The sequence below is a fragment of the Perca fluviatilis genome, chromosome 7 (genome assembly GCF_010015445.1).
Source record: "Perca fluviatilis chromosome 7, GENO_Pfluv_1.0, whole genome shotgun sequence".
In the NCBI taxonomy this organism is placed as follows: Eukaryota; Metazoa; Chordata; class Actinopteri; order Perciformes; family Percidae; genus Perca; species Perca fluviatilis.
This window is the reverse complement of record NC_053118.1, coordinates 25,308,480-25,330,513: the sequence shown is the minus strand read 5'-3', so window position 1 is coordinate 25,330,513 and position 22,034 is coordinate 25,308,480. Positions and strand designations below refer to the sequence as shown.

The 22,034-nt window shown below is 39.3% G+C and overlaps 1 protein-coding gene across 1 annotated transcript in view; it reads right to left on the bottom strand.

Annotated features, from left to right (window-relative positions):
* tmem145 (transmembrane protein 145) overlaps nucleotides 1-22,034 on the bottom strand; it is a 50,437-nt gene that overhangs the window by 14,179 nt on the left and 14,224 nt on the right. Inside the window, exons 2-7 of the mRNA XM_039804842.1 lie at nucleotides 13,450-13,524; nucleotides 12,881-12,958; nucleotides 9,717-9,803; nucleotides 8,893-8,994; nucleotides 733-817; nucleotides 144-215 (exon numbers count right to left, since the gene is read on the bottom strand). Of these exons, the coding sequence (XP_039660776.1) occupies nucleotides 144-215; nucleotides 733-817; nucleotides 8,893-8,994; nucleotides 9,717-9,803; nucleotides 12,881-12,958; nucleotides 13,450-13,524 (499 nt within the window). The remainder of the gene's footprint in view (nucleotides 1-143; nucleotides 216-732; nucleotides 818-8,892; nucleotides 8,995-9,716; nucleotides 9,804-12,880; nucleotides 12,959-13,449; nucleotides 13,525-22,034) is intronic.

Here is a 22,034-nt window from a genome sequence, read left to right as displayed (position 1 = left end):
AGAAAACATGTCGATTTTATAATAGATCTGATGAAAAGGGCACTTAATGACTGCTGCAGGCTCTGAAAGTCAGAATAAATTGGCTCATTCGTAGAAGAAGAGGGAGGAAGAGAGACACAGTAAGTGGAAAAGACAGTACTTACAGGCAAAGTAGCAGGAGAGGAGGAACACCAAGGAGAAGATGACCAGGAACGTGATGTCCGTCTCCAAGATTCCTGTGAATATGGGTGGAGGAAGTAGAGGAATGAAAGAAAAAAGAATAATTGATGAGAAAGAAAGATTGAACAAAAGACAGAGGAAGATGGAAAGAGGATAAAAGAAGGCACGAGAGGAGGTAGAGTCAAAACCAGAAAGTAAAGGAGTCAATAAGGTTTGGAGAATAGAAAGGTGAAGAAGAGAAGGGCAGTAGAGGAACAAAATAGTAGAAAAAGGAAAGGATGAAAACCCAGAGAGTCAGGTACGTGATGAGGATAGTGGATTAGTAACAGAGAGGGGGGGGGGAGCAAGAGAACATTGGAGATGTAGGAATAATTCATTTAGAAGCTACTTGGGCCTCTTTTTCTTTTCATCCCTTCCTCTCAGTTCATCTATCATCATTAATTCATTCAGCCGTCCCTTCATTATTGTAATTTGTTCAGTTCAGTGTGCTTTATTGGCCATGCTAAGTGGTGTTGGCTTGTGCCATCAGCGATTCCTTCCATAATCTCTCTCTTTCTGTCTAATCACTCTTACCGAACTCATCTGCAGAGAAATGCTGCGTCCAGAAAGACTGGCCATTGGTCAGTTTCATCTCGTACTCCAGCTGCAAGCCATCGCCCTGCAAGAGAGGAGAGAGGAGGCAGGTGAGATAAAAAATGCATTCAGGCTTTGTGATCTATATGAAATTTACATTAAAGCTTAAAGCTGCAATTCTGTAGGTTGAAATGGCAGTGAGAGGTAGCCACTCTTTAGATATATTCTTAGACATTAATCTTATTTACTTATTATAAATCTGATGATGGAGACCTACAGGACCTTTTGGGAGGAAACAAAGACGTTAGCTGGACTTAAAACCAGCAGTTTACAGTTATAAACTTCATAGTGGTGGATCCCCAAGTTGTTTGACATTAATAGACTATTTACATATGAGTACAATTTCAAAATACAAATCATTTCTAAGTCCTACTGAAAATAAAATGCATATTTGTGTCTGCTACAGCTCTGTAAATCACATGTGCTATGTTCGTCTTTGAAAAATAAAATCATAAACATAAAAGGGAGAAATGTATATTTTAGATTTCTTGGTTTTCATTTTGTTAGTTCTCTGAAGTTAGCGATTAGTTAATTTTTCACACCCGCGACTAGCTAACCGCCCCATTTACGACTCTTTTGGTTCTGTAGTTTTTAAAGTTGCAATTACACATCCGTCTGCTACTTCAGCAGCACCACGGACAGCGCCATGGATTTATCAATGCACAGCACAGTTAGGCTACTGATATTTGCGCCATGGTCCGCGCCAAAGATTCTAACTTGCACAAACCTCAGTCAGATAAAGGATCAATTGTTAGGCAGACTTCACTAACATCTTCAACTAAACAACCCCTCTGCCCCTGCACTCTCTCTGCTACTAGGGGATGGAGAGTGAGGATGGCATGTTAACAAGGGGCATGCACTTTGGTCATTTTGCTAACAAGGGGGATGGCATTCCCCCCCCCCCTCAAACTACTACTGGTTCTTTGTCAAGGTTGATGGTAGAACTTCTGTTGTTGTTTTTTGGTACCAACACAATAGCGGAGACTGGAACCATTACGAAAATGAAACTTGTTTTCATTACCTTACTTTATCTGTAGAGCAAGATAATGGACGTGTTGTTTCCACAAAACACTGTTTCATTATTTAGCAATACAAGTCAAAATTCTCAAAAGTTAAATGTTGTCTAAAAAAGAACTTAGAAAAATTAAACTGATTTAAATCAGGAACTATAGAATATGAGAATGATTGATACTTGCTGCTATTCAGTTGGTACCAAAAAAGTGTTAACTTATTATTAAAGTTGATGTGATGACTAAGCAAGTAGAAGCCTTGATTGCTCAGCATTCAGAAGGATCAGTAATGCAGCCTTTGAGACCAGGAAAACAAAAATCTAAACTAACCAAATCAGGAAAATGAAATGAAATGAAATCCCAGAAGATGTCGAGTTTCATATTACAATGTCAACACATCACCCTGCTTTCACTTTCACTGCTACACTCAGAAACCAACCAACATATCTGTGAACTGATGAAATACATCAGACAGTTTTGCTTGATTCATCATTTTCTCATGCAGTAATTTTCCACTGACATCCATTCTTCACACTAGAATGATGTGTTAGTGAACAGGGCAAAAGAATCGCATGAGATTTTGTTTGATGACATGTGTTTTAATATAATATTCCTGCCTAACACAGCTTTAAGTTTAAAAAACAGAGCCCAGATTTCTTCCAACCTTTCCTGTTTCAAAAGGAGGGAAAACATCCAAATCCTCCTTGGGGAGGGGCACACTGTTGGTTTAGCTGCTCAGTGTAATTGTGTCGTATGGTCCCCCAGTTGCCTGGAAGTGGGATCCCCCAGGTGTGTGGAAAAGTTAGTAGAGAAATAAAAAAGGAATCTAGGCTGCTCTGCCTACTGTGGTGCCAATGAGATGGTGACCCAGATTAACAGGAATGAAGAATTGAGGGATCCAACAATTTCCTCTGCTTTAATGCACAGTATTCTCTCTTTTTTTTTTTTTTAATCATTAATAGTGTGACGCATTTATCAAATATTTGTTAGGCTTATTATGATTAAATGTCAATCAGATATAACTGTTCTACATTACAATTTTTGGAAGAGCACAAAAAGAGAATATTTGGGTATGTAAACATGCAGGAAAAGAGAAATACCGTGGGCGAAATAAACGCACCTGTGTGTCACACGCTTGTTAGAATGATGTTCATATTTGCCAGTCACACAAATAAAAAGTGTCGAACTAAAAAGTGAATTTGGGGAGGTGAGCAAAAAGTGGGATGGGGAGCAGAGAACAAGAGAGGGGGGGACAGAGAGGGGTTGACAATCAGAGCACAGAGAGCTCATTTCACACACACAAGTTCAAAGCCGATGGAGTTTGCGCTTGTTGCGGTGGAGCAAGGGAAAAGAGAGGGAGGGGGAGAAAAAAAGACTTTGATTTCATTTGGCAGCCTGAGACTCCATCTCACTACCTCTATCAAAAAAGGGCGAGAAGCATGGAGCGTGCACTGCCACAAAATCAATACAGACACAAAGAGCAAGGAGAGAGAGATAAAGAGAGTGATAGATGTAGAGAGGGAGAAGGTTAAAAAAACAGGTAAAGAGAAAGTCCGAATGAAGAGAAAGGAGCACACGCAAAGAGGGAAAGAGAGGCAGGAGCAAAGGAGAGATGAGGGAAAAAGTAGCACTTCACACAGCAGGGATTATCTCTTGGTGGGACTGACAGGGAGTCAAAGGATGATTTCAGGGTTGCTTGTTGGTTTCAGGTGTAAAAGGCATCCACTTCTGATATACTGTACTGATATTTGACACACTGAATGTTGCTCTAACCCAAACACCTGTGCAGTCTTGTACATCTTGTGCTCCTCTGCGCTGCTGATAACTGCATTTAAAAAGCTTTTGAGAGTGGGGATCTTTTCTCTGGACCAACAGTGCATGTGGACTAGAGTGCGGATCGGGCCGCATTTTTCTGTCCGAGCCCGGGCTCGGGCTCCGACAGAGCAGTAACCGAGCCCAGCCCGAGCCCGACAGGCATTAAGATATATATGTACGAGCCCGACACAGTTAAAATCTCATTTTTTTTCTCATACTAATGACACATGTACGTTTGTTTGTGTGGAAAGCCCGCTTTTATTAAGCAACTGTAGGAAGGCATTCGGAAATGTCAACAGATGAGCGCATCAGCCACACGGGGCAACAAGTGCACGTTAATAAGCTGTTTAATTTAAAATGTTCAATGCCTTATCGCACTGATGTGACCGAGCCCGACCCGAACATCATTTCTATCGGTTCGGGTATACATCCTCTAATGTGGACAGCCGAACATTATGCCCATGTTGCCATATGTGATTGCTGGGCATGTCATTCCAAAACCATGGGGCATCAAAGAGGTACTCCAGCACTATACTGCACTTCCATAAAGTTAGGGGACTCACAAGAGATTCTAAAAAGAATGGTAAAATATATCCTGACTTTTAGTCCCTTGTATGGTTTTACTGCACCTTCAAAAATACTGTAAATTACAATTTCTGTAATGCAACTTGATGACATCTTTTAATTGGACTCTCCCTGCCTGGCAAACGCAAATGTCTTTCAAACTCCACACTTCTAGATTGAAAAGCAGGCTTTATTTCAAAACTCCTCCAAATCAAGGTGCCCCTTTAATATGCTGTTATAACAGCCTCCACTTCTCTGGGAAGGCTTTCCAAAAGTATTTTGGAGCCTTTGCTTAAACTCAGCCACAAAAGCATTAGCGAGGTCGCTGCACTGGTGTTGTACTATAGGGCATGACAGGGGTTGGTGCTCCAATTCATCCTGAAATTGTTTGATGGGGTTGAGGTCAGGGCTCTGTGTCAGGGCCAGTGAAGTTCTTTAACAACAAACTCAGAAAATCATTACTTCATGGACTTCACTTTGTGCATGGAGGCATTTGAAACAGGGCCTTCCCCAAACTGTTATAACAAATCAATAGTCAGTCTAAAATATAATTGTATGCTGTACTGTAGCAAAAAGATTTCCCTTAATCAATTAATTGAGAAAATAATCACCAGATCAATAATAACTGTAGCCTTTAATGAAAACAATTGGTAGTTGCAACCCTAACAAAGTGTATTTGACATGCAAATAATAACCCAGTAGAATCACACTCTGGAGTATGGCACTTTGTGTTCACACTGTGAGCAACAAAATCTACGAATCATCAGGTTTGTTTATTTCCTATAAAAATGAGTATCTCTCCCAAAAGACTCCAAACACTGTCAAATACTCCTTTTATTGTTTCTTATTTATCACATTAAAGAAGTGCAATGTTTCAAGTCCAAACTGGTACCCGAGTGGCACAGAATAATATGTCAAGAATCCTTTGGTAACACTTCACTTGAAGGTATCTACATAAGAGTGACATGACACATGTTTTCAAGAGTCATGTCACTCTTATGTAGATACCTTCAAGTAAAGTGTAACCAATCCTTCTGTATGTGACTGTGTTTAAAGTCTTTATGAAAGATATATAGTTTACAAAGTTGGGGAGGGGAGGTGGGTTTGCATTAAAATTATTATACTTGAGGCTTAATACTCTTTTAGCCGAAGCTATATTTTTTAATGAGCACATGCAGTAATTGGAAAAATAACATAAACACTCGCGATAACATGCAAGATCCCACTTGTTCACTGTGTTACCGTAGAAGCCATGCACAGGTACAACTGTTACTATTATACACACTTCTTTCAAAGTGGTGAAAAACACCAAGAGAAATGCCAAGAATTTAGTTTACATTAAAACAAAACTGATGGCTGTGTTAACGACATGCAAAATTAATCAGAGCACACTAGGCCAAATTGCCTTCTAATATGATGAGTTGCAATGCTTTTTTATTTTATTTATTTATTTTTTTAAATGGAGTCCAGCGCAGTGCTCACTCCACAAAACGCTACATTACATCAATTCCAACAAACTTCACGGAGATCAATGAGAGCATAATAGCATTACTGATCTAATTTCACTGAATATTATTCTCTGGTCTAGCTCAGCTAAAAACACAAAAACACCTGATCCCTCAGCACCTTAGGATACCATTCCCTACCGAGCCTGTTTGCAACCAGTAGGCTACCAAAACTTAATCATCACTTCACCTAATTGACTTTAGCAGTTTAGATACTTAGTGTATGTCTCTAGATATTTAGAGACAGACACTGTGAACAAACCACTGACACTGGACTCCCAGCTGTGCATTGCTGCAGAATGAAACACGGATGTATGAAACTGCAAATCACATGAATTCTTAGGTCTTTTTGTTTTCATTAGCAGCAATTCTTCTCAGCATAATATAGCAGTGGTTGATTACAGCCATTCAAAGCTTTCCATTTCTCCATTTCTGTTTGAAAGACCACAAGGATAAGTGCCTCATAAAATAACGCTCAGACAATGGTTGCTGGGGTCGATGGCGAGCAATGAAGCCATGTTATTGAGTTGTTCGGTTTTCTGTTCATTTTCAATTAATGGCATAATTAGCTACAACTAACGAGTTATATTATTGTAACTCATCTAAACAGTTTCATGAAAGGCAATAACAGAGAAATAAGGGTTGCCTTGTGAAAACTTTGTAGCTGTACTCCGCTACACAAATGTAATTAGTGCTATACACGCAAAGACATCTGCAGGAGAAAAAACAACATTCAAGCCTGCTAATATTAGTGAACTTAGTTTGTTTTGGCAATTTTCTTGTGTGAGAAACCGTCTGACTGTCAGGGGTCCTCTGCACTATAATTTGTGATGTCCTGAATTTTATTTATAATGACTGTCCTTTTTCCCTGAAGAAATAGTATTAATTTGCAGCCTTGAGGTTTCCTGCTATAATTAAACAAGTGAAATTGCCTGGAAATGTTAAATAACAATCACATTTTACCATTTTGTGCAGGCAGGTCCACATCTGGGGATTGAGAGCAAACATCCTATGGTTTTAAAGGGATTATGAGCCGATGTAGATTTAGACCCACTTCAGCACAGGTAAAGACTGAGATGGAAAGTACATGAAAGGAGAGCTGGATAAGAGAGGAGTAGCACCACATGAAAATGAGAGTGCTCAAGAAAATGCATGGAATGAGCAAGAGGCAAAGAAGAAATGAGACCAGTGAGATGGCAAGATGGAGAGGAAAAACACAATTAGAGATAGGGTGACGGAGAGGAGCGGGAGACGGAATAGTAACTAGATATGAAATGGCGTGGAGCGTGTCACAGCTTGGTGACAGAGTTGAAAGCGAGCAGGACATAGCCAGTGATTGTGACCGACAAAGGAAGAAAGATGGAGCGGTGTGAAAGCGTAAGGAAAGCGAGAAGGCACAAGGCGAGGGGTAAAAATTGGCTGCGGGACGCAGCGTGCATATGTCCCTGGGAATAGAGACGAGCCTTTACGCTTTAGTCCAACAGCATTAGGCTGCATGTCTATCAGGGGACACTGCCGTGACACTAAACAACACTCTGCAGGAAGCATCCGTTCAAATCATATCCCTCTTCAACCAAAAGCACAAAAACAAACCCCCAAAAAAGGATTTCTCACACACACACACACACGTGCGCACGCACGCACACACACACACACACACACACACACACACACACACACACACACAAGAGCTTTACAACATAACCCAAAGTGTGACACTGATAGGCAGGCAGACATACAGTGATCCAGAAATATTACTTATTCACCTTTTTCCTTCCCTACTTTCAAAAACATTAAAATGCTGCACGCATAAAAAAACAATAACACACACACACACACATACACACACACACACACACACACACACACACACACACACACACACACACACACACACACACACAACACACACACACACACACACACACACACACACACACACACACACACACCCTATGTTTGAGATTTGTCCTTGACTGAAGCCATCTGCGTAGGAGGATGAAGCCATCTGCGTAGGAGGATGAATCATCACTTAACAGAGCTATCAATTTCATGATTTCTTTACAGAGTGCCAAAGTCCAGACTCACTATCAACAAACAACACATCGCAGCTAACACTGGGTTCTTTTTCTCCCGGCGCACCATTAGCACAACACTGAGTCCCATTATAAAATAACACAATGCTTAAAAATCCCAAAAGCTAGCTAATCGATAAGCTACAACGGAGCCCTTGTAAGGCATGTTTAGCACAGTTTCAGCAGAGAGTTTCATATTAAGAGTCTCAGCGCTTCGTTGAGAGAGATAACGCTCCTCACAGTGTCCAGAGACAATTCAAAGCGAGATGCACAAATTCAGGATGACTGTAGGGCAAGTGGGACTGTGGGCTATATTACATTTGGAATCAGGTCAGATGGTGAGCAACATGGAACAGCATTTGATAATCCTTCCTATTCCTGTGTGTTTGTGTATATATATATATATATATATATATATAAAAAAATTATATACTGTATAGCTAGATAGATAGATATATATATATATATATTATATACTGTATAGCTAGATAGATAGATAGATAGATAGATAGAATTACTGTACATCACAGGGTTAAATTTCCATGCGGTTTTTTCCTATTTAGATTACTTGACTTCAAGAATTTAAAATGTGGCCTGGTGCAATATGCTCAAATGGTAAAGCACATACTGAGACAGAAATTATGTTCGAGTTGATTTAAAATTTATAGCGAGAAACAGCACAAAAACATGCCTCAAAACTTCCAGGGTTTCCCAGAGTTGTCCTCATGGTGAGCTTTCCCATTTTAAAATCTGATGCTTCTTGCAACTGAAATCATTCTGAGTTGTTTTGCATGACTGCAAAAACTAAAAACTATGATTTAAATTGTGGAAATAGCTTTTCCTGGGTAATTAAAAAAAAAAACACATTTCAATAAATGTATAGATATTTAAGAGATCTATATTGTTAGTATGCCTTCATTTTTGATGAATAGATGATGCTGATGTGGATGATGATAACAGTGATGATTTTTATTTATCTAAAGAGCAGCAGAAAATAAACACAGTTTGTGCCTGAGCCTTCCGAGTCTGTTTGTGTGATAAAGGTAGCGAGTCTCCATGGCAACTGCCTGGTGCACCTGCCCTTATGGAGACATAGAGCCAGTTGGGGCAGGTTCAGAGGTTGGTGCTTACCCCACACTTGCTGAGAGCGATGTACCACCATCTCTCCCTCACTGAGCGGAAACTACGGCCACCCACGCAGCTCAGAACCTCCTCATTCCCGTCTCCCTCCACCTGAGAGAGAGAGATAGAGGAAATGCATGGAGGGGGGTCTGCTGGGATGATGTTATCCAAAAAGGCGGCACGCTTTACCATTGAGACACACTGAATTATCACAGTAGAGTGGGATCCCGATATATCAAGATACAAACACATTTCACACCTCAATATAGCCTGAAATGTGGCAACAAGATCCACTAACCGCCACAACAACAGAGTCACGCTGGCAATCACACTTTCTAATGTGATAAACAAACATGTTGTGCTGCTTATTGAAAAAGAAACACAAGGAAGGTGGGAAAAAAAAGGTGTTACAGGAGAGAAAGATCACTTGGACCCTTTTTTGGTTGACTGAGATGCATCATGAACACTGAAAATGTGTGAATCAGTAAAATGTTACAAAAACACCTTACAGGCCATTAGCTTTCACTGCCTCTCTGTGTCTCTGTGTATTTGTTTACCTCTTTTACATATTTCTGTTCCTTTTTTGCATTACAAAAGAATACGCAATAGGAAAGATGAAAATAAGTTCAACTGTCTGGTGATAAAAAGGAATAATGTAATACTCTGTAACCACACACACACACACACACACACACACACACACACACACACACGCAGGTCAGAGGTCAACTGTAGCAATATATTCTGTGTCTTTCTCAGGGACAGGATACCGCTCTGTAAAAGTGTGTGTATAAAGTATATGCACATATTTGTTTTAGTGTGTGAGCTCTTACCACACAGCCTGACCAGGTGTAGCGTGTGGTGAGGTTGATGACCTGGTTGTTCTCTGGCCGCAGCACCGCTTCCTTCTGGTAGCAGTTCTGACAGGAGACGACACAGTAAATTCAAAATAGATTTGCAAACATTGAAAACGGAATATCTGTTATCTCTACTCAGCCTTTCTCATCTATTTCTTTTTCCACACAATCCACAAAAAAAGGAGCATTGAAAGCCTAAGAGATTGTTTTTCCAGTCCAGAATACAAGATGTGTTTAATCAAAATTTAATTGAAATTGTGGCTTGCTATTGAAGCTGCTGTAAGTGGAAATAAAATTGATGTTTTCTCGTCTCTCCAGTGATAGATTTCTCCCTGTGTATGCTGAGTATTGGTAAGTGTGAAATGAAGGTTATACTATTTGATTCTGGAAAACATCAAAATCGGTCTGAGAAATGGTGTGCTGGTATTAGCTGTGCTGGAAATATCAAAACATAATGTCACATCTGTGTGTCAGAATAGGCAGTGTTTCGGTTATCTACATTTTGCCGTCGCCGCTTCAGGATTTTATAAAACGTCATGAAGTCGCAATTACACAACTTTGCAGAGCTGTCCGCTCCACTGAACTCAAACGAACGGTCGTCTGCTCTCTCTCCACTTTGAGGACAGGACGTCAATCACTCGCATGACAACCAAAGAAACAACAGCGCAAGTACAGCATTTTCTCCTCAGGCAGAGTGACAAACAGAGACAAAAGCCTTGACGGCTGCGTTCCCATGGAAACTCACTCACGTGGGCCCTGTGAAATATGACAGGTAGTTAGCTTAGAAAATAGCAATATGGGGCACTGAATTGGAAGTTAAATTTGAAAATTTAACTATTTATCAGAACACAAATGAGACAAGAATTTGCTAGCAAGCGAACCCCTGCCTCACTCCCCGCCGCAAGGAGACTACTTTGCCGGGAGGAAAATGGATGGCAGCTGACCTTCAGTTAGCGGCTGTAGCAACTCAAATTCAGCTAGCTCAGGTGGGGAGTCGGAGCGGTCCAGGATAAGCAAACTTTTGGTTAACCCTAACCTTTTTCAACCCACTGCTGAAAGAAATCCTACAGAAAACACTGAGATGTCAGTAAAAACCAATGTGGGTAAAGAAATGCAAGGTATTTGGTCAATGCTATTATTCTTTTTTCTAGACCATTTTAGCATGGCTTTTCTTAGATAGTACTCAGAACACCTGATAACCCTAATTACTCAGAAGCTCACCTCACTCTAATAACACAAAAAAACATCAGATGCTATGTGCTCCTAAAATAACACTAGGCTGGTTAAGCACAGCTTTAAAATGGGAGAGCGGTGGGTACAGTCGTCTGCTTATGGTAAATGGTCGCATTATACATTATTCATTGGTTGTGAAAGCAATTTAATGTCAATTTTATAGACTGTATCATGTTATTTCTCATAGTAGCAGCTGGGTTTGGCATATACAGTCAAATACAACACATTGCATGCTACTCCTAAAGCTGAGGCCCATATTACATGAAACCACTCTTCTCTCTAAAAGCCAAAGATCTCAGTCTTAAAGCTTTGGGAATTATAGAATCACTGAGTGTTAAATATCACTGCAGAGCCCGTGGATGGGAAAATAAGTTTGTGAACTCACCAAATGTAGTGATTACTCTAAATGCATAATCTATTACGTATGCGGAAATATATGCATTTTTTTCTTATTGTTTTGTCTCTGTACTCAAGTAAATTGGATTTGAAATAAAACAAGGATTATGAGGCTTCAGTTTTAAGGGTAAACATTGACTACGTTTACAAGCTGTCAATTTTCGGGTTATGGTCGGGTTAAGGTCACTATTCGGGTTTCTGAAACATTCGGAATAACCAGTTTACATGCGTGAGCAGAGAGAGTTACTCCTACATGGAATTTGTAATCAATTAATATCCCGACGTAAACGGCGACGCACGGTTAGCGTCTGGACGTAGCCTACGGACAACCTTAAGACGCAATAACTTTTCGGTCACCTTCTTATAAATCTCACTATCTCGGTACTTTCTGCCGTCAACAAAAGACATTATATTCATGGTTTTCACCACACTAATAAAGAAATTGGTTTCCTCCTCGCTCCAAAAGTGTGGTGCTGTGCTGCGTCTCGCAATGTTTATCTCTACTTCTTGTTTACTTCCGGTATACTGCGCGCAGGTTTTCTGCATTGACATATATATAACTATATTATTATAGTATATAATTATTATTGTAACTATGTTTTCTGGCGCATACAAGAAGTTCCTCTACTCAAAAGACCAAGATTCCTTGCGAATAGAACATGCGCAGAACACTAATCAATGTTCCTTTTGATGGGGATATGCCGATACGCGTTTACATGACCAAACTTTCGGGTTAGAAAAGGGGTAACTCAGGTAGCATATTCGGGTTTTTAAAAACCGGAATATGAGCATATTCGGGTTTTTGCCGGTGTTTACATGGCCGTGCGCGACCGGGTTATTGCTAATATTCCGGTTTTGAACAGGTTATTGGCTGCATGTAAACGTAGTCATTGACTACCCTAATTATGAACACAGCAGCGGTACAAAGACAGGGTTGCTATTCCTAAAACATTCACGCAATATGGATATAAATATACTCAAAACATGGCTGATAAGCACTTTACCCTTTTATATCCCCATTTTATTTAAGATCTAATTTGTTCAAGTACCAAAACAACAAAAACTGTGTCACTGTCTAAACACTTATGGACTTTACCATACATGGCAGTGTTACATGTTTCCAAACCACATCTATACATATAATCACACCTTCCTGCTATTATTTATTTTCTGTGGAGCAACTTCAGTTCAGGCAGAAGTCTCTGATGTCTCACTTTGTCTTCACAAATATGGATTGTATCATCCTTGATCACTGCATGTGTCATCAATAATATATCCTTGGCTGTGAGTGAAAAGCCTTTCAATATATAAGAAAGGCTGCTTTGTTTTATTCTGAGCAGCATTAACAGGGTGTAATCCTTTAGTTCAAGTTAAAATGTGAAAATTAGCTAAATTGGAGTCACTGCTTTTTCATTACAACTGTGGCAAATTGCAAATTAATAAATGGATCTGTATTTCTCTTCAATAATGGCTTGTCAAAAGACATAAAGCAGAGGGTGTCAGTGTCTCACCTTTTCGTGCCTCTTGTACACAGCTGGCCACTGAGAACTGTCATCAAAGTAGAGCAATATGTTCTGACAGCAGCGAGACTGCACAGAGGAGAGAGAGGGCATAGATCACAGAGGAGGCAGCGAGACGGTTTCAGATTTATAGACAAAAAAATTGTTTCCAAAGGCTGCAGGCTACAACAGTAAACCAAGGCATTGGTAAAAGAAGACAGAGCGGAAGACCAAAACAGATGCAAAGAAAAATAGAGCGGGGGAGAGCAAAAAGGAAGAGGAGGGGATAGAAAAAGAGGACGAGGCGGGTAAAGCAGGAACCGCCGGAGGAAGAAGGAGAGAAGAGAAAGAGAGATGGTATCAGCTTAGGTGAGGTAAGAGGAAGGAAAGTGAGAGAACTAAAGTAGAGAAAGAAAGGATGAAGAAAACAAACAATCATGTGGCTGGAGAAGAAAGCGTGGGCAAGCTGAGGCAATGTGGGAAAACAGATTGAAAATAACAGAAACAAAATGATAAACACACACACACACACACACACACACACACACACACACACACACACACACAGTAAGTTGTCCTACCTTTGGATAGCGGAACCGGAAGTCCAGACGTCCAAAGTCGGTCAGAAAGCAGAAGCGAGTGAGGAAAACCCAGTCCTGGAGTCAAGAAACAGAAGAGGGAAAAGGTGAATTTAAAAATAATTAACAGGCAACACAGAAAAAAACATTAAAAGTCTACAGCCGCACCAGCACCTCTGTGCTTGCATGGCTAACTCAGAACTAATTCCCATGTTTCCACTTTAAGAATAAGTGACACCTGTTGACCAGATCTCAGTCTTAAAGCTTTGGGAATTATGGAATCACTGAGTGTTAAATGTCACTGCAGAGACTGTGGATGGCAGAATAAGTTTGTGAACCCACCAAATGTAGTGATTACTGTAAATGCATACTCTATTAAGTATGTGAAAATATATGCATTTTTTTATTGTTTTGGCTCTGTACTCAAGTAAATTGGATTTGAAATAAAACAAGGATTATGAGGCTTCAGTTTTAAGGGTAAACATTGACTACCCTAATTATGAACAGAGCAGCGGTACAAAGACAGGGTTGCAATTCCTAAAATGCTCACGCAATATGGATATAAATATCCTCAAAACATGGCTGATAAGCACTTTACCCTGGCGGTCGATCTAGCAGAAGTGCGAGCCCTGCTAGAAGCCACAGCATCTCAGATCTGCAACAGGTCTAGACTGTGGTGATTTTGTGCTGCTTTAAGTTTTTGTCATTGTTACACTCTTTGCGGAATTTTCCCAGTAAAATTTTCTTACAGTTGTTAAAGGCAAACATTTTCTGATGGAGTGAAGAGAACTAATGGTCGATCAGTCAGCTATGTTTTTTTAGTTGAAAAATCTTAATTTACCCAGAATTCATGGCAAATTCGTCCTTCTTAAAAAGGTGCTCTAAGCAATGTTGGGTGACGGCACTTCTTGTTGACGTTCAAAGTATTTTCAAACAAAACGAGGTTAGCTCGCCCCTCCCTCCTCCTCATCCCGTCCCCTCTCCCTCCCTTGCGTGCTTCCGCGCACTAACCCCTCAACCCTCAACCCCCACGCCAAAATCCTTCTTGTCGGTTATTGAAGACTGTTAGTTATGTTTGGTGGTGCAGGTTGGCACAGTTTGTTTTTGTTGGCGTTTGTGGAGCCTGGGCTGTCTACAGAGACCGTGTTTTTTTTTACAGTGTGTTCAGGGGACCGGCAGCTAGCAGATAGTGAGGAGATGTTTGCTGTATGTGACAAAAAATGTTGTAGCCTAAAAAACACGTGACATCGCTTATAGCACCTTTAAAGTAGTGTGACTAATCCTTAGAGGAATATATCCACAATACCAAACTTCATGGCAATTTATCCAACAGATGTCGAGACATTTAACTCAAAACCAGAAATGTCAGCCTTATGCTGGCCGTAGAGGAAAAGTCCAAGGGCTACCAATTCAAGTCAGTAGTAATAAGTATAAGTAGCAGGACCATAAATGTCCGTGCAAACCTTTGTGCCAATTCATCTTTTAGATCTTGAGATATTCCAAAAGATAAGTGAAAACTTTGACTTGCTGGTAGTGCCAGATGAAAAAGCCAGGGGAACTCATTATGTGGTCACCATGGTTATCTGTACCAAAATGTAACCTTAATCCATCCATACAGTAGGGCTGCTCAATTATGGGAAAAAAATCTGAATCACTATTATTTTGGTCAATATTGAAATCACGATTATTTAACACCGGTGTTGGGCAAGTTACTTCCAAAATGTAATAGATAATAGATTGTATAGATTACTACTGTCTCATTTGAGAGTAGGGCTGCAACTAACAGAGATGGGAGTAAGTCAAACATGGGCAAGTCACAAGCAAGTCTCAAGTCTTAACCTTCAAGTCTCAAGCAAGTCCAAGTCATTTTTTGTGACAATCAAGCAAGTCAAGTCAAGTCATAGCTTTGGTCAAGCAAGTCAAGTCAAGTCATACCAAAGTTTCCATTTTTAAACAAGCTGACAATGATTATGAACTGCTGGAGTTTTATTTGCATTTTTTACTCAATATTCAAAAGACATTGCGTCCACATACATCTGAAGAGTTTAAATTAACACAGATAAAAAAAGCACAGCCTAAAACTGATATTAGACCAACAATAAATCAACATTGTTCAATATGCCTCAAACATGACATCAAATCATGAAATTCCTTCAAACAATTCAAGTATAATGGTTCCTAAGTCAAATAATATTCTTCAAACTTTTATGGGACAGAAACACATCCTTTAACCTTTCCTTCTCTTAAAGAATAAAACATATTCTTTAAGAGGAGCTGAATCCCACCACCTTTGCTTATCACATGGAATGGAAAGTATATGTTGATATTTGTCAGTGTATTTGTGAGTGAATGTGTGCGTGTTTGAGAAAGAGTAAGTGAAAAGTTATTAATATTGGTGAGTGAATGTGCATGTGCGTGTGTGAGAGAGTGCAGAGTGTGTTGTATGTGTGCCTAGCTTTATTCACATACTTACGTCTGCATGCGTGTGTGTGTGTGTGTGTGTGTGTTTATGAGAGAGAGAGAGAGAGAGAGAGAGAGAGAGAGAGAGAGAGCGAGAGCAGTTTGTGTTGTGTGTGTATGTGTGCCTAGTTTTATTCGCTCTTACCGCCACCTTGAACAAAGAGGGGAGGGTGTGCTTATTCATGGCCAAAAACTGAAGGGAGTTCTGTCCATCACAAACGTCCAAATAGTGGTTCAGCTGAATATGGGGACTGAACCCGAATCTCTCCCGATTTGAAGTGTCTGATGAAATTCGACGTCGGAAATGTTTGTACTGCAGACCTTGAAAACTGCCGTTCGTTTTTTTCTTTGCCTGGTGTAATCCTTATAGCCAAACTTTATTATGTTCTGTGCAGAGGGACATAGGCGCCGATTTATGTTTTCCTGCGTGGGTGCTCACACGCGCACACCCTTTAAAAAAAAGTGTTTGCATTTCAGAACCTTAGGAAATGGACAGCGGCCGACACGAACACACAAGCATAATAATAGAGCCGTAAAGTAGGCCTAGCCTATAGGCTATGGACAGCGCCACTTCTCACAAATACAGATAGGACTGGAGATGAAAAGTTTAACTGGCACGCAACCGCGATCAGCTTCGTGGGAAATTAAGAATCAATGCCACCGACATAGCCAATCACACTATGACAGACGCTCCACAACTGCAGTGTTTAATTTTAGATTAACGTAAAAAAGAACTGGCAGTCTGGCACACGTGGGCGGTCAGTATTTTCCGTGGGTGCTTGCGCCCATGAGATCCATGACGTTAAGTTTTTGTTTTTTTTGTTTTTTAATGTGTTGTTTTTTTTATACATAGGCCTATTTATGAATAATTTGAAACATATTATGTCTGTGTATGTTTCTTGGCAGAGGCATTTGTCCACAATAAACAGTTTGTCATTAAAATATGTTCAGTGAACCAAAGTCGCCTCCATCAAACGTCAGTTGTCAACAACGCGTCACCAACTGGGGAACTTCTTTTTTTTTTTCAAAAAACTTTATTTGACAAATTCAGGCCATTACAATTTTTGTTTGACAATTAATACATGGAGTACCAAAAACAGACTAGGTATCCAACTATAACAAAGAAACAACTGAATTGTAAAAAAAAAAAAGTATATAAAAGTAAATAAATAAATAGAGGTCTAGTCCACAACCAATCATGTATGATCTGTAGCACATTCCCTGCTTGTTTAGTTTTTATACATTTCAAAGATTTCTTATAAATACATAACTCATTCATGAACACACAGAATAAAGGTCTCACCTTCAAAAATCTGCATTTGTGGATGAACTGTTTAGCTAAAATAATCAAGGAGTTATACATCTGGTCCCTTTTTTTGTCCTCCATTAACACTCCCAATTTAATGTCCCCATAACTCAAAGACCAATTTCTGATCAGATCCCAAAAAGGTTTGGTTAAATTACACTCAAAAAATAAATGTTCTAAGGTTTCTATATCTGAATCACAAAAAGTACAATTATTCTCGTCAATGTTAAATCTTTGTTTAAGAAACCAATTACATGGATATATATCATTTAACACTTTAAAATGGGTTTCTTTTGCTTTCTGTGAGACAGGACGAGTGAGGTATCTGGTTCTTATTCTCCTTACAATCTCTTCAGGATAGACTTGAAGTAAGTTCTTTCTTTTCAACGGTAAAGGAAATAATACAGATGTAAGGGCACCCCTTAATCCATGACGTTAAGTTACTAGCCATAGCCAGTGTTGTTTACTGACGGTCTGCCGCCGCGCGCCGCGTCATCATATAAACGGTTCCTGCGCATGCAATAGCACTAAAATCGTAAAGTTAACTCCTCCTCAATATCAGAGGGGGAAAAATATATTTATTAAACAGAAAATCAAGTCATTTCAAGTCATTTGACTCAAGTCTAAGTCAAGTCTCAAGTCATGAATATCAAGTCAAAGTCAAGTTGAGTCTTTTATGAATGTTAATCAAGTAAGTCTCAAGTCCTAAAATTTGCGACTCGAGTCAAGTCATGTGACTTGAGTCCCCCATGTCTGGCAACTAACGATTATTTTCATAGCCGATTAATCTGTCGATTATTTACTCGATTAATCGATTAGTTGTTTGATCTATAAAAATGTCAAAACATGGTAAAAAATGTGGATCATATTCCTCAAATGTCTTGCGTTGTCCACAACTCAAAGATATTCAGTTTACTGTCACAGAGGAGAGAATAAACTAGAAAATATTCACATTTAACAAGCTGGAATCAGAGAAATCTTATTTTATTTAATAAAAAAATTACTCAAACCGATAAATCGATTATCAAAATAGTTTGCGATTAATTTAATAGTTGACATAAACGATTAATCGTTGAACCTCTATTTGAGAGTAATTAGTTATATTACAATATTACTGTCTCTGAATTGTAATGATTTACAATACTTTTGCGTTATGTTTGAGTTAGGCTAGGTACTTTTACCAAAATAACGCGTAAGTTTGACTTGGCAGGTACATAGCTTGTGAATTTCACCACGGGATCAATAAAGTCTCATCTTAATCCACTTTATACATCATTTATTCATAATATTTTGTTGTGAATATGCAAAGTAACTAAAGCTTTAAAATAGAGAAGACATACAATAGGCAAGTAGGAGAAAATGAAAATACTCAATTAAAAGTAATTCTGTTGAAGAACGGTATAGTTACTTTCCAACGCTGATAAAATGTAATGATATGATGTGTAGCAAGCCTAAATTCCATTAATTTCCGACATGTTTATATCGGACAGCTGCTCGAACATGCGGCTGTCCGCGCTGACGTACAGTTAGCTGTTGGGACACAGGCTGTCTGTACCGTCTCTGGTTCTGGCTCTGACCACAGGAACAGTGACAGGACAGCATTTTGCTTCAACGCAGCGTAATTACTCCTGAAAATAATGTCCATCTCGCAAATGTATCAGTCTATGCAGTCATCTCAACCACCGAATTCCAGCAACAGGAAATAGGCCTTTTTTTCCTCTGCCGAAATGTTTCGCGGTGTTGGTGATTTCTTAAACAAACACCACTAAATGTCGGGTTAAAATGCATTGTAACTCGCGTTACTGAGATTGTAACGGGTATTACCAAAATTTTATTAGTAAAGCGTTATGTAGAAGCTGTGAATGTAATATATTATATCTAGAGGTTGACATACAGTACAAATGCATAGTTAGCACTGCTTAACTGGTTCATCTTTATAGTTTTGTGCTCATCTGTACTTTCCTAGTTTTGACAAAGACTGGCTATCCTAACTCTAATTACATGTCTTCTGTTGCATTTGCAAGTAGGTCAGCATAAGGAAAATGTTCAGTGTTTTTAAAGCCTACACACTTGCTAATGGCTACTTTAAAAGCAAGTTATTTTAATTGTAAATCACCCAAGCTTATAAGCCGCAGTTGTCAATATTAACTTTGTTACCATTTGATTTGTGTAAGGAACTTTGTTATAATTTTCTATCACATCAGGCAGCATGCAGACCAACCAGGAGGACGTGGGAGTAGCAGAGGGAGAGGAGCCTTCGGTCTATCTGTGGAGGAGACATTACGTGTGCTAAGGCTTCAAACAGCCATGGTATAGACCAATAGCGTATGTATTGATCATAATTTGCTGAGATACTCAATGAACACTTACAATAACCTTTTTCTTAAGTTTTCATTGGTGTACTTGTAGTTTCTAAGTCCATTGTATGTCAATATATCCTACTATAGTATACTGTCCTGTAATTTAATTTGTTTACATTGTCTTACTGTAATTATATTTTAAAATGCACATAATATATTAAAACACTTTTTTACATTCACCCTTGTCTGTTTGGTTCATTATATAATACAGGAAATAAGGTTGAGACTATTATAATGCTTTATTTTTAGTCCAATATAAAACTTCACATAGATAATGGGTATTTGAACGTATTTTGATGGGGCCCCGGTGGTAGAAGAAGCTGGAACTCAGTGTCAGTCATTATTTGCAGTACATCACAGGTCAGGATCCATTTTTCATCACCAACAATACACAAACATACTGAGTAATTGGGTTGTGTATATATTTCACATATTCAGTTTCACCTAAGGCAAGCTGTATTTCTCTGCTGACTTGTGTCTGCAACAACACTTCTGAGGGTGGTGCAGGAATATCACACACAACTCCTGGACGCCTGGGATCATCTGGTCTCCTGAGCTCACTGATGGCCCACTGCTCCAGTCTGGACGACAGCCTTTTCTGCAGGACAGTTCTCTGAAGGGCTGGGATGTGGCTGTAGTCCTTCACTTCCTTGACTTCTTATTGTAAAGCTTGAAGTACCTTATTGGATGATAAAAATTGTTTGAAATTAGCTCAATAATAAATAATTGTAACAAAGCCTGCACTCTAGATACATTTTTCTAGCTTTCCTGAACACTACTGGAACACTTTATTTCTGGAATATTATTGATCACACTTTCTACACCCCTACCTCCACATTGACTACATGTGTAAAGTAAGATATGGCTTCATGTTGAATTTCGCCAGCCACCAGGACACATGCACATCACATCAAACCATAAGGATCACTAAGCAAAGTATTTGTGAAGGGCTTGGTGTGTTAGTTAAAATACATAGTTTGGACAGTAGTAACAATATGCATTAATTCTAAATATCGTTGACATTTACAGCGCCAAAATATACCAAAAATACGTCCGTTATCTGCCATCTTGAAGTAGTGCAAAGAAAGAAGAAACAGTGTACAGATGGAACATTATCTAATGTATGTGTCAACCTCTAGATATAATATATTACATTCACAGCTTCTACATTGTACAACTTAACTAATATTAGCATTGTGTATTATCAGGCCAATAGCAACCACAACAATTTGTAGTTAGCTGGATAATAATTTTTCCTAATAGCTACCTGGGAGAGCATCGTAGCTCTGCTCGGGTCCTGCAGGTCTCTACAGAGAGAAGACAATAATTAATACGGCCATTGAGTAAGGCCTCACAAAGAATACATGATTCCCATGGAAAATTAGCTCAGTAACGTAGCTGGCTACAAGTTTTAGATAACGTTAGCAGTTAGCTAGCTAACGTTAAATGCTAACTTAAACAGCTTTACTAGCTAGCTAGTAACTTAACACAATGAAACAACAAAACGTCTAGTAACCATACTTGCAACGTAGATCACAGATAATGTATATGATCAATACTTACACTTTATTACTCTTGTAGGAATCCGCTGTGGAGTGGCTTGTGTCCTCCAGACCAGACGTCTCCAACGTTAGTTTACCTGTACTGAGGCTGAGCTGTCACTCTATGGCGAGTGGATTGTGTCATTCAAAGGATAACCAGGAGAAGGAGAAGGAGCAGGCTACCCTCCCCGTCGTCGCCAAACCGTGTGGAATTTTGAATTGATTTAATAGGGATTGCAGACGAGAGACCAGCGGCGACTAGGCGGCGAGTGCATGTACAAACATTTTCCGGCGGCGATGTGGCGACGGCGTATGTTTAGAATTCCCATCAAATTTACACCTACTAAAGACGTCTAAACTAAGTACGTCGCCTTACAAACGTGTGAAACACACGCCTTCACTATCTAAAGACGTCTGAACTATGTACATCGTCAGGGTGACTTGTCCCCTAATATTGATAACTAGAGTACAGTATATTGTCATTGTTTGGATTCACATTTTGTTAGTGTTCTTTTGCTTACTTTCTGGTTCTTATGTGTTACTCATAATGTGTGGCTAATAATATCATCATGCTTATAAAAAAAGTATTAAACTGCTGAATGAACACTCAAAATGTCTCCATGGCAACAAGAGACAGATGCCGTTTGAACAACAATCATAAATAAAATAGCAATTTGGCATATTTAACAAAAATCAACAACAATCATCAACTGTCTTACACATTAGGACCGTAACGAAGGTATAGTCACAAGATATATGATCAAAATCATAAAAATAACAGGGGAGCTTGCAGCCTTAGTGATAGTTGCGTCCACTTGTTACCCAAAATGAACGTCAATTCACTCAAAAAATCCAAACAAATTAATTATTAAGGGTATTCAACGTTAAAACAAATGAAGGTTCTTGATTGACATTTACCCA